The sequence below is a fragment of the Pseudoliparis swirei genome, chromosome 17, assembly GCF_029220125.1.
Source record: "Pseudoliparis swirei isolate HS2019 ecotype Mariana Trench chromosome 17, NWPU_hadal_v1, whole genome shotgun sequence".
Classification (NCBI taxonomy): Eukaryota; Metazoa; Chordata; class Actinopteri; order Perciformes; family Liparidae; genus Pseudoliparis; species Pseudoliparis swirei.
The window spans coordinates 18,749,938-18,762,014 of record NC_079404.1 but is presented as its reverse complement, the minus strand read 5'-3'; the positions used below and the strand labels follow the sequence as shown (position 1 = coordinate 18,762,014).

Below are 12,077 nucleotides of genomic sequence, written 5' to 3'. Positions count from 1 at the left end.
TGTTGTCAAAACATTATTGTTTTATTTTCCCATTTACACAATCTGCGGCTGGAAATTGTTCAACAAATGCTCTATAAACGTCTGTCTGAGCTTCACTTGCTGCGAGCTAAAGGGCCATGTTGTTTTAGGAAGCCACTAGGCTTTTCTAAAAAAGACGATATAGTTATGCCTTTAAAAAAAAGATATATCTCTAAGCAAAGTACCACAAACAGGAAGTGAGAAAGTATCAAGAGGGGGACAAACATATTACTGATTGTGGTATTTTTATTTTTAAATAATATATTATCGCCATCTAAATCCATACAAATGTGTTAGTATTTTATGAACCTGAGCTAATAGAGTATTAATGAAATAGTTCACATCACTGCCTCTTCATTTATCACTTCTTCTGAGACTGACCTCCTTGTTCTATCCATTCCTATTGTCTGACTCCCTCCTGGTTCACACCATCAGATCAAGAAACCTCCACAAAGTAATATCCTTCTCTCTTTCTACCTTCACAAAAAGCTACAATTAATCACCGTGGTCTTGGACAACCAAGTCAGCCATCTGTAGGTCATCCAACCACGACTACTGGCATCGCAATGCCATCCAGAATCAGTGAGATGGTGGTCAAGATGTGTTGCTAATTACCTTCGCATTGAAAATGCGGAAGGTTATGTTTTGATCGCCGTGTATTTATTTATTTATTTGTATGCGTGTTATTCGCATAACAAAAAAAGTTTTAAACCCAATCGCATGAAATTTGGTGGGATGATTGGTTATTATCCGGGGACCATTTGATTAGATTTTGGGATCAATCGGGTCAAAGGTCAAGGTCATGGAAAGGTCAACATCTTCTTTTTACCATAGCACGGTCAATTTGTATCCAATTGGCATGCAACTAATGCCAAATGTTCATAATTCAATGCCCAATCTTGTGATATGCGAAGGTATGCGCTCTACAGAGTGCCCATTCTAGTTTATCATGTAGTTATTTTCAGCACTTCACATATGTCTGATTAAGCTTCAGGTGTGGCAGCAGTTCAGTTACCTGTGTAATCATATGTGACTCACCAGAGAAGACATCCAGGTAGGCTGCTGCGCTGGTGGGCGTCTGCCGTCCATAGTGTGCTCTCCTCGAGCCCAGTGTCCAGAACGTCCCACCTGTGGGACTCTTCTCTTGTGTCTCCTGCTCTGGAAATGTGGCCCTGCCCCCCCGCCGCCCTCTTCGCTTATCCAGCTCTGTTTGCCAGTCTGCAGACTCACTGAGGGCTCCAGCAATGGAGCAAGACCGCTGCTTGTTCCTCCTCAACCCTAAATTGGTCGATTCGATCGAAGCAGCAACGACAATTGTTTTTCTGGGCACGTTGGGGCTGGTCACGGGGGAGCTAATGGGAGAAGTGAGCTGCCTGGTGGTTGTCTTAACATAGGAGGGGTGGACTGGAGGGTAGAGTTTGACAGGCGAGGGTGAGGTGGTGGAGGACGTCCGTCTTGGCTGAGAAACTGGGGGGTTGTCGGTTCGCTGACTGATAGACAAACTACTCTTCCTCTTTTTCAGGGACAGGAAGTCCCGTCTCCCAGTTTCCTCTTCCCTCTCCAGAGACAGGTCCATGCTGCTCGCACTCTTGCGACACCCCATCGGCCCCGCCCCCGCCACTGAGGGATCCAAGCAGACAGTTGGCACACATGTGTTTCTGGTCTGTGGTGCCCGATTACCTTGAGGCTGCAGAACAGGACTCTCCAGGTCATCCTGGTCTTCCTCGGCACTCTCGTACGAGGTGCTGGTGGGTGTCGTGTCAGGAAAGCTGTACGAGCTGTTAGTCTTTGGGAGGAAGCTGCCACTGCTGTCCGCGGCGGAAGAAGTCGGGGACCCTGGACCAGAAGAACAGCTTTCGTTCTCCAAATTGGTACGGCCTTCATTTGGTTCTTGACGTACACATTCGGCACCAACGGGGGATGAGAACACCTCCTGATCCGGATCCAATAGCCGGTGAGACCATACCTTCTCGGCGGCTCTGTTCCCCTTAGATGTTGACCGTTCGGATATGACGCCAGTCACCAATTCCAGTCCGTCACTGGCCACACATTGGTTTCTCATGGTCTGTTGGATGTCAGCGAGCAGGTCTTCATTTTCAGCTGCTGAGTGAAAACTGTAAAGGTCAGCATCTGACCCAGAGCTCGTCTTTTGGACAATTTCATTCACCAGAGACTGTCGACTGTCCGCAGTCGAGCATCGTACGTCGCCCTCGACATCTGATCGCATGCCCATCTCGCCAGCTGACGGCCCTGCTTTGCCCGAATGCGCCGACCTCTCATCTACCAACATGTCATCCTGAGACAACCCTTTGGCCTTTGAAAAACTCTTCCTGATCCTGATGCCGGAAAACACAGAACCTTTCGACTCCGACTTCGATTTCTTCCCAACACTTTGTTCTCCTCCTCCTTTACTTATCTTACTGTGGGACTTTTTCGATTTCTTGTCCGCTTCCCTCTCATCAGCATCGCTTTCGCAGGAGACATCTCCTGCGGCTCCGCCACTTCCTCCTCCTTTCTTCTGCTTTGCCTCCTGGTTCCCCATGTTCTTGAACAGGCGGACTCCCTTGGCTACCAGGCCATACTGCTGGGGTCGATGCAGGGCGCGCTGTTCTTCCTCCTGGGCTGCTACTGATGCTGCCAGAGCCCTATCAGAGCTTCCTAATCCCTGCTGTCTGCCCACTACAGTTATCGGCAGCTGTGAGAACGACGCTGCCTCTCCCAGCTCTGATGATGATGATGAGAGGAAGAGGAGGGGACTGGCACTGACAGCCTCGGGCTCGCTACCCCGCACTCCTCGCTCTTCCCCCCTACCCTGCGCAGCCTCTCTCACTCTCTGATCCTTCCTCTCTTTTTGCCCCTCCTTTCTATCCCCATCTGCTTTTGCGCGCTCGGCTGTCTTACATAACGGGCAGCTGGTGGAGCGAACAAGTCGCTTATGCTCTGGAGTGAGCTGCCCTGGTTCATTCTCTAATAAAGGGGAGATGCATTGCTTAGGATGCTGCTGCGTCTTCGAAATGCCCGATTGTTGCTGCTGTTGTTTATGGAGGAGGTTGGAAACGCTGCTCTTCCTCCTGCCTTTGAAAGTGCTGGTGAAGAAACTCTCTTTCAGAAAGGGCACCTGGGTCTCCACTGTCTTAATAGTGTGCATGCTGACACAGTGGCTGCATCTGGAGGCCGGCTGAGGGAAAGGAAAAATAAGTTTAAATCACAGTTCTTCATTTTAAATTTGAGTTTAGCTTCTCAATGGCTGGAGTAATGAGCGGTTGAAGATGAGTGCAAGCTAACATTAGAAGTTGTATGTCTCTTGTTGCCATGCAGTTTGTATATTTCTTTGTTTATAGTAAAGCCTTTATTATTTTGATCGTTTCATGTAATGTTTCCATTCTGTGTTTGTGCAATTTGTTCGGAAAGTGTCCACTAAATGTACAAAAAGTTATCTGAAATTCATTCCATTAACATTATTAGCAAGCACAAAATGTGGAGCTGAAATGAGTAGTCGATTAATCAATCATTCGATCTCCAGCAAATAGATAGATAATTCATATTCTATGTTAATATACTTAATATCTTTGGGTTTTGGACAGCTGATAGCCTCTGGGAGCTTTCAACAATGTTTACCTTTCTTTTTTATTTCAATATGACATAAAAGCATTTAATCATATATGCATCCGAACAAACAGTCATGGAGCCAAAGACAAAACAAAACAAATTTCTGGTATATATATTTAACAATTTTCAAATTAGAATCAGATTGTCATAAATCAGTTTTTAATAGAAACTCTAGTTTTACTAGTTGCAGACTTTTCCAACAGCCAATTCCTTTCATGTCATGTGTACCTACAGTTAAAGACACAGTACAGTAATCCTTTGCTTTTCATTACTCAAACTGCTTATCCTGTTTAGGGTCGCTGGAGCGGATGCCAGCTGACATTGGGCAAAGGCTGAGTTCACCCTGGACCGGTTGCCAGTCTATCACAGAGCACAAATAAACAGACCAACATTCATGATCACATTTACACATACGAGCCCTTCTTGCTGTAAGAATAATAAATGTATTTTATTTGTAAAGCACTTTTCATCCAAAAATAATCTAGTGCTATGTTCTGTGAGGTCACAGTGCTAGCCACTACGCCACTGTGCAGCCCCGGGATTATTATAGCTAAACGTTTCGTTTACAGACATGTCTTAAAGCCAGCAGAGTGTACATTCATTTAAGTGTGTGAGAGTGTGTGTGTGTGTGTGTGTGTGTCTTCTAACTGTTTAATGGGTGTGGTATATACAAAGTTGAGCCATTTGACACCAATTATAAAGATTGTCTGTTTGAAGAGTCAAAAGTGTTTTAAAGTAAGAATACAAATGAAGTGGATGGAAGTAATAACACACAAACAAATACATAAACAAATATATGACACATTCTTGAAGGCACCAAAATAAATACAAAAATATTCACTAGAAATTACCAGCCCAGACGATCATTAAAGTTTACATTTGAATAACTAATACAAGTTTCTTCTTCCTGAGGCACTTCAGAAAATCTTTTTGGTAATCAAAATGTATGAAATGGTGAAAAACAAACACTTAGTTAGTCATTTAAAACGATTATAATATTAATGTACTTGCCTGACTCGTGTATTCCCTTCAGTGGTTCAGCACCAACTGAGGAAAACAACACAATTGGGCATTTGTCCTCTCTTCTGAGCCGCTCCTCAGCCATGGGTCACATGAAGTTGGTATTTTCCTCATCACATGTCTGGTCTGTTTGGCCATCTTCCATTAGCACTGTTTGAGACTCCGCTCACTAACTTCATCAGGACTCATGTGAACATATACAGAACTGTGCAAAAGTCAAAGACAACTCGCATGTTTATTCAGATTCTGGTTAAAACTATAGACACTGTGTGTTAATGTTGTGGTAGACTCACAGTGATACAGGAATTATATTTGACAAAAGAAAAAGGCTGAAACACCTCCATACATGATATGAAGCTGACCTTTTCTTCCCCGGTGCACCATGGAAACACCTTTAAGTCTGTCCCTCCAATCAAGACATTAGTTTCAGCTGTGCCCCGCTCATATAAGCCGTTACCAGACATGCCACTGAGCCTAATTAGGGATTTCAACATCTACAGGTTTCTAAATATAATGGATATAAGATATTTAAATTACAAAAACACCATTAAAGTCAGAGGGGAAAGCATAACTCCACAAACTGAAAAATGATAGCTAAACAAATATATAATAATAACAAATATATATATATATATATAAGAATGATGTATTCTTTATTATATCATGTAATATTTTCCAATGTTTTAAAAGGCAGGGAATAAATGAACCAGCCACCTGCTAAGACAATAAGGTCACACTTATCTACCTACCTGGGTAAATAAAGGTACAAAATCAATAAAAACACAAATAAAAATAACACGATTAGGACTTGCTGATAAAAACTTATAATTTCTGTCAAAATCTTTTTGTTTGTTTATTGACTTAAAATATGAGTATGATTGGCATACTTGAAATGTAACAACATGTTTGTGTTCACCATGTTGGTAGTTTACATTCCTAATTTTAAGTAAGTACAAAAATCTCGTATTTTCATGACACTGGAGCACATTGTGTTGAAAGCAAACAAAATACTCACTGATGACAAGCATGGGATATTTTTTTAACATCTCTTTTGCATACAACAATAAGTCATCTCATTGCATCAATATAATCCAATAGACCCATTCTTCAATATGACAGTTAGCATACAGTTTATCCTTTGCCTTCAATATATTTGACACATGATTCAAGATGTAGGTGTGGCAAAAAAATATATATAAAGAACTGCTTAAAATAAGAAAAACAAAATGTGCAATGCTAACAAATTATGATACATTATTGGCATCTTTATACACATTTTTGTTGGTGTGTGTTATTGGGCCCTTTACTGTCTTGAAAAAACCTGACGTCAAGACAACTTTAATTTCTAATTACAAATCAATTGCTGCAAGTTTTATTAATATGAATAAATAAATAAAAAACAAACAAAGAATAATTAGGTTATGAAAGTAAAAGTATTGTAACTTCAATGATAGTGGCCATTCCTCAGTAAATTGGACATATATTTTCTTTTGGATTTAAAAATAAAATCAAATGTATGAAACGATAAGCCAATTCATAAAACAAAACAGGCTTACCGTATTAATAATTGTTGCACGATTATGATGGAAAGAAATAGCCTTTTTGTCTTCACATTTGCAGAATGGGAAGTTGATACTGCACTTGTCTTACTCAAGCCACTAGAGGACGCCATCGCTCTACTATATCAAAGATGGGCGAACAAGTGCAAAGTGTTTTTTAGATGTATTGTTTTAGAAATCTGAAAGATAGTGTAAAATCAAACCACACATCTTTATAAATCAACTTCTCTGTGTGCAATCAGTCATTGCGTATCAAGTCAGAAATATCCAAATGTACACAAACAGAATATCATCAATGCATCATTACTCATGACAGAGAACTGCAAATACATAAAACACAACCAATGTACTTATTGTCTCCACCATATTAACCACAACAATCACATTGAACACAACAGCGGTTCACTGACTGTAGTGTCACACAATATATTCACAACTCAGTTTGTCAGAAGAAATATTTTCAGACTGGCTCAAAATCTCAGGAATATCTAGAAAACCAAACATGAATATCACAAAAATAACAAGATCTCTTTTTACCGAAGGACACAATTCAAGAACTTTGTTATATTCCATCAGACACAGGAACGCTATATCCATGTAGAAAGACAATGTACAGAAATTCTGATAAAAACACATGTCAAGAGGGCGACAGGTCAAATCAGTACAATCTAGAGGCTTGTGATGGAGAATAGTGTTTGTCTTGGCTTTCAGTGACTTATTACAGGAACATAGTTTTGTTTTAAATGCAAAATCACTCTGTATCTAGCTACACACAGAGAGAAATGATTAAAAAAATCCCCAACACTGTGACAAGGACATCCTTTTCCCTTGTGTCAATTGCACTTTAAATATTCTCCTCTGATGCATTTTAAAGCCCTTTTCTATTGTTTCCCACACTGAAATGGTAAAGTGTTCTTCAAGGACAGTCGGACAGTTTTCATCTCTGTACCCGACCAAACAACCCTTTAGCATACAAACAGCTTTGCTCAATGGATGCACTGACACAACACATACCACAATAAACCACATAGGGTTGCGGTGCTTGACATACCAGCAGAGAAACACATTTTGGATCTCCAAGCAAAACAACTGCACAGAAACAACTCGATGTCTGCTTCTTCCCGTTCCTTGCTCCTATGTGAAATCGTTTGATTCCCTGTTATTAACCATCTAAACTGCCTGGCCTTTCCGTGGACTCCCTGGGAACCCTCCTGTGGAATACAACCGACTGCCTCTGCTCGAACTGCTGCTTCCGCCTTTTTTTCTGATCCCAGCGGCACAGCAGGATCATCTTAAAGGTTGTACGGAAGGTTTTGTTGCACAGGGCGTAACACATGGGGTTGACCGTGCTGTTCACATAGCACAGCCAGTACCCGACCGCCCACAGGGTATCCGGGACTTTACAGAAGATATTGATCAGCACCATGATGTTGTACGGTGTCCATGTGATGATGAATGCAAAGAGGATTGCACTGAGAGTTTGAGCGGCCTTCTTCTCCTTCACCAAGGACATTCGCTTCCTCTTAGTGATCTGAGTTCGGGCTCGGGCTGCAAAACGCTTTGCAATAGCTGCATCTTTGAAGGACATTGGGACAGAGGGGGATTTTGTGTTGGTGGTGGTGCTGGAGGTGGTAATATCGCCGGCTGTGCTCGGAATTGTCGGGGCACCATCTGAGCCTTGGCTAGACGTAGCCTGGATGGTAGGCACTGACTGCATCTTTCGGGAGCAGAAGCGTTGGTGGTAGCTATTTTCTGAACTGTTTGCCTCATCGGGTGGAGCAGCGGCAGTGGTGTTGGCGGTGACGGTTGAGAGGCTGTCTCGGTTATACTCCGCTCCCCGGAGGGGATCCTCCTCCGAGGCTGCATCCAGATCCTCACATGAGGTGAGTTGGGAGTTGATGGCAGCCTTTAAACCAGGTAGGCTGAGAACAATAGAGAAAATAGCATGACTCTGGGAAATCCTCTCTTTGCCCCCACAGTCCTCATCCTCAGAAGACCCGGAGTGGTCCAACGAGACGGCAGCATCGTTGTTGTTCCAGCTGTCGCTGCTACTCTGGTCGGGATCCCCCTCCGCCTGTCGGGTACTACCAGGTCTCCAAGAACGAACCCCAGGCCAGCAGTGGAATCGGCCAACCAGTTCCCGACATGTGCTTCTTCTCCTGGACAACCTGGTCAGCTCATAGCTGCTGCAACTTCTAGAACTTCCTGTCTGATGGGCAAAACGCGATTTCTCACCTCTACCATTGCCACCTCTTCCTCCGATCCCACCACGACTCCCCGAACCCTGCAACCCAGCTAACTCCTTTGAACGATTCTGGGTCTCCTTGTAAATGAGCCAGTAGAGGACACTCATTATTGTCACAGGCAGGTAGAAAGCCGCCACGGCTGTGCAGAAGGTTATAGTGGGCTCTGTGAGGAACTGAACTTGGCATTCACCCACGGCCACTGTCCTTTTACCCTCAAAATATTGCCATAATAGGATGGCTGGGGCCCACAGGACAAAAGAAACCAACCAGGCGAGGCCGATCATGATCCCAGCTCGCTTAGTGGTCCGCTTGGCACGGTAGGTCAAAGGCCTGGTAATTGAAAAGTAGCGGTCAAAGCTGATGACCAGTAGGTTCATAACTGATGCATTGCTGGCCACGTAGTCTATAGTTAGCCACATGTCGCAGGCCCAGTTGCCCATGGCCCAGTAGCCCATCACAAGATAAGCTGTGTATAGGTTCATGGAGATGACCCCGATGATGAGGTCAGCGACAGCCAAGCTCAGCAGGAAGTAGTTATTGACCGTCTTTAGCTGGCGATTCACCTTGAAGGACACCACCACTAAGATGTTGCCGATGATGGTAACCAGGGACAGCATGCCTGTCAGCAAGACAATGAGGACAGTCTGCCACAAAGGGTGGCCACGAAACGGACCAAGGGCCGCAGTTGCATTCCCATATTCGGATGCTGAGGGGTCTCCTCCACTTTCCAGAGCATTGGATTGTGAGTAGGCTCCGGCTGCTGTTAGTGAGGTGTTTGCAGTCAGGAAGAGACCAGGGTCCGTGCTGTTGGAGCTCATTGTTATGTCCTGGCATATTCTAAAGACAAACAGAAAGACCAGAAATAGGAGAAGGGGGGTACAGAGAGAGGGGGGGAGAGGGACCTGGCACAGAAGGAGAAAGGGGGGAAGGAGATAGAGTGAGAACAAAATGGAGAAAGTATACATGAGCAGTCGCCATTTCTATTAATATCTCGTAGGTGAGGCTAGATACCTACTCTTCCAAGCCTGATGTCTGAAACGACAACGACCCTCGGGTCTGATTTGTCCACCCCAGTAAACAATCACTTCTCATTTAATTTGTAGACAATCTGTATGCACACTGTGAATGCATCGCAAGCCATATTTTAAATTATAAACTTGGCATCTGAATTAACAAGGCTAGACAGGCAAACCTTCCAGTGAGAGAGTTGAACTGCATTTAACACCTGTCACGTATGACTCCCAGCAAATTGCAAAGACATTTCACTTAGACATAGGTAATTCATTTCCACACATGGTTGCCTAGTCTGTCAAAATGGCTGCGTTGGGATTTTGACTTGCGTGACATGAGGGCTTTTTTATGTCTGATCAGGTGTGGAAGTTGCTAATCATTAAAAATGTGGCTTCTGATGTCAGTCAGTCTGTCTTGTCAGTCTGTCATTCAAACACACACAGAGTGAGACGGTTTGCTCAAACTCTCTCAATTGATTTTTCGAAAATATGAACATGACAGGCAAGAGCCAGAACACAACGTGTGTCTTTTTATACCCCAAGTCAAAGTCAGAGAGAAGTTACAGAGGATGTTGCTGGCGACAGCTATAACATTATGGAGGCATCATCGTAAGTAGGGGCTTGCAGACAGCACGGAGAATGGAGGACAAAGAAGAGGGAAATTATTTGAGGAAGTGTTCTGGCTTCCTGTCTGATATAAAGGTTTTTGGTGTCAGTTTGATAATACAAATCCTACAGGTGGTTAGTTTGACACCAGAGTTGATCTTGTGCTTCCGGAGCCTTCTACGAAAGCTTTATAGAGACAGAACTGAGAAACAGAGAGAACATAATGCGTTTGTTGTTTGATTGGGGATCACTTCATAATCAAAACAATAAACGGAAGATCCTGTAGTTCTTGTCGAGACAGTTGTTGATAATTAGATAATAGCATGAGGGGCTCTCGTTTTGTAGAGCAGCATGTCTTGTCTATTTCAAGTGTTCCTGTGAATCAGTTATACGTTCTGATGTGTGTTGCATTCAGATGTCTGCGTGTTTATGTTTGTTTGTAAAAGAGTACGTGTAGAATATGCTTGATAACAAAAGTGAGGACGTGTTTTCAGTCGAAAACGAAACGTGTGCTAAAAGTGAATGCTTTGTAAAATGTATCTTCAGTTACATCACACAGTCATGTCGAACGTAAAACTGACAGATCTCATTCTGCATTTTCTTTGGAATATTATGAATCTAAATCATGTAGACAAAGGTATTTATTTGTGGTAGTTAATTACATTTTCATACCACAAAAAAAAGAAATGCACACATTTCTACAGATCTGTTTAGGATGAATATCTAGTAACTGGTAACAAATGGGGCAAACCTGCTTTGTGTGATTGGATTAGGGTAGCTCACTACCCTGAGCTTCCTTTTTTATGTGAAAGTCACGAACTTGGTGTTCTTTAGCTGACAATGGTTGATTTTAAACCTGACACTATCCTGAGCTGTCCTGTGTAAAGGGAACAAACACCAACCTGTTATCCTGGGGGACAAGTAGGAACATCCCCCCATCCCCAAGCACCACCACCTCCACCACCACCACCATCCATTTACACAGATAAATATGTGTACAGATCACACGTGTAAAACACATATACTCTAAAACCACAAAAGAGTACGCACTATTTCAAACCACAGGCAAAGATATATATATTGAAGCTCAGTGCTGCACCTGCGCCTTGAGAGAATCTCAGACCTCCCACAGAGCTGCTAAATAACCTCAGTAGCCGACAGCGACTGACAGTCGTTTGTGATATTAAGCGCACGCTGCTCTTACTATTATCAGTCGGCTCCCCGCTATCCCCTCGGTGGACACATACCACTGCAACCATTAACATACACACACAGAATACGCGCTCACATTTCACACAAATACTGTTTATGGTACATTCACGGCCACATGCATGCATTAAATCAATTGTGGGGATCGGCAAATGCAGTGTTTACTTTTGACTCTTCGCTGAGCAAATTCTACTGAGAATGCAAGACAGCCATATGCTGCGAGTGAGAGTTAATCATCTTTTAATTGGCTTACAAGGGCAAAATGTGTCCGGTTTAACAGGCGGGAAATCTGTCTTTAATCTGCTACCTTGACTTGGCTTGAAAACAGGACGATAACATTTTTCAAAAAACAAATAATGGAATTAAAGAAGGGAAATCAGACAAACAACAGACTCACGTCTGGGGAATAGAGGCGAAGGGGGCTTTCAGCCCAGGGGAGAAAAGAATGGATCCTATGGGAAAAGTCCAAATGTCAGACCCCCTGGGTTGGCTGTCGCTCATGGGGGAGAGTGGTCGTACCGCAATAACAAGATACCCGGTTCGATCCCCGCTCTCCTCATAGTTGCATATGTCGAAGTGTCCAGTGAACCCCCAGATTAGAAACTATAATTAAAGTGATGAAGCCTTTTAAGATGAAAACTATTTGCACCAGATGAAAACATGGATGGGCGAGCAAGACTTTGAAAACCAGCTGCTATGACAGTGAAGCTGCCTAGTTTCTATCTCTCTCTCTCCAATTCCACTCTAAACTCATTATGTTAAGTTTGACTCGAAGGTGATGGTTTCAGGTGCACAGCGAG

The 12,077-nt window shown here is 43.2% G+C and overlaps 2 protein-coding genes across 3 annotated transcripts in view; both read right to left on the bottom strand.

Moving 5' to 3' along the window:
- fmn2a (formin 2a) overlaps positions 1–3,265 on the bottom strand; it is a 38,066-nt gene extending 34,801 nt beyond the window's left edge. Inside the window, exon 1 of the mRNA XM_056434965.1 lies at positions 1,057–3,265. Within this exon, the coding sequence (XP_056290940.1) occupies positions 1,057–3,166 (2,110 nt within the window). The 5' untranslated portion in view covers positions 3,167–3,265. The remainder of the gene's footprint in view (positions 1–1,056) is intronic.
- A 2,408-nt stretch (positions 3,266–5,673) lies between these two features.
- chrm3a (cholinergic receptor, muscarinic 3a) overlaps positions 5,674–12,077 on the bottom strand; it is an 85,773-nt gene continuing 79,369 nt past the window's right edge. The window contains exon 3 of one of the 2 annotated variants that reach the window (XM_056434974.1): positions 5,674–9,289. In XM_056434974.1, coding sequence (XP_056290949.1) covers positions 7,369–9,270 — 1,902 coding nt within the window. In that variant the 5' untranslated portion in view covers positions 9,271–9,289 and the 3' untranslated portion in view covers positions 5,674–7,368. Of the gene's footprint in view, positions 9,355–12,077 lie in introns of both variants that reach the window. The other variant, XM_056434975.1, reaches the window with a different exon arrangement.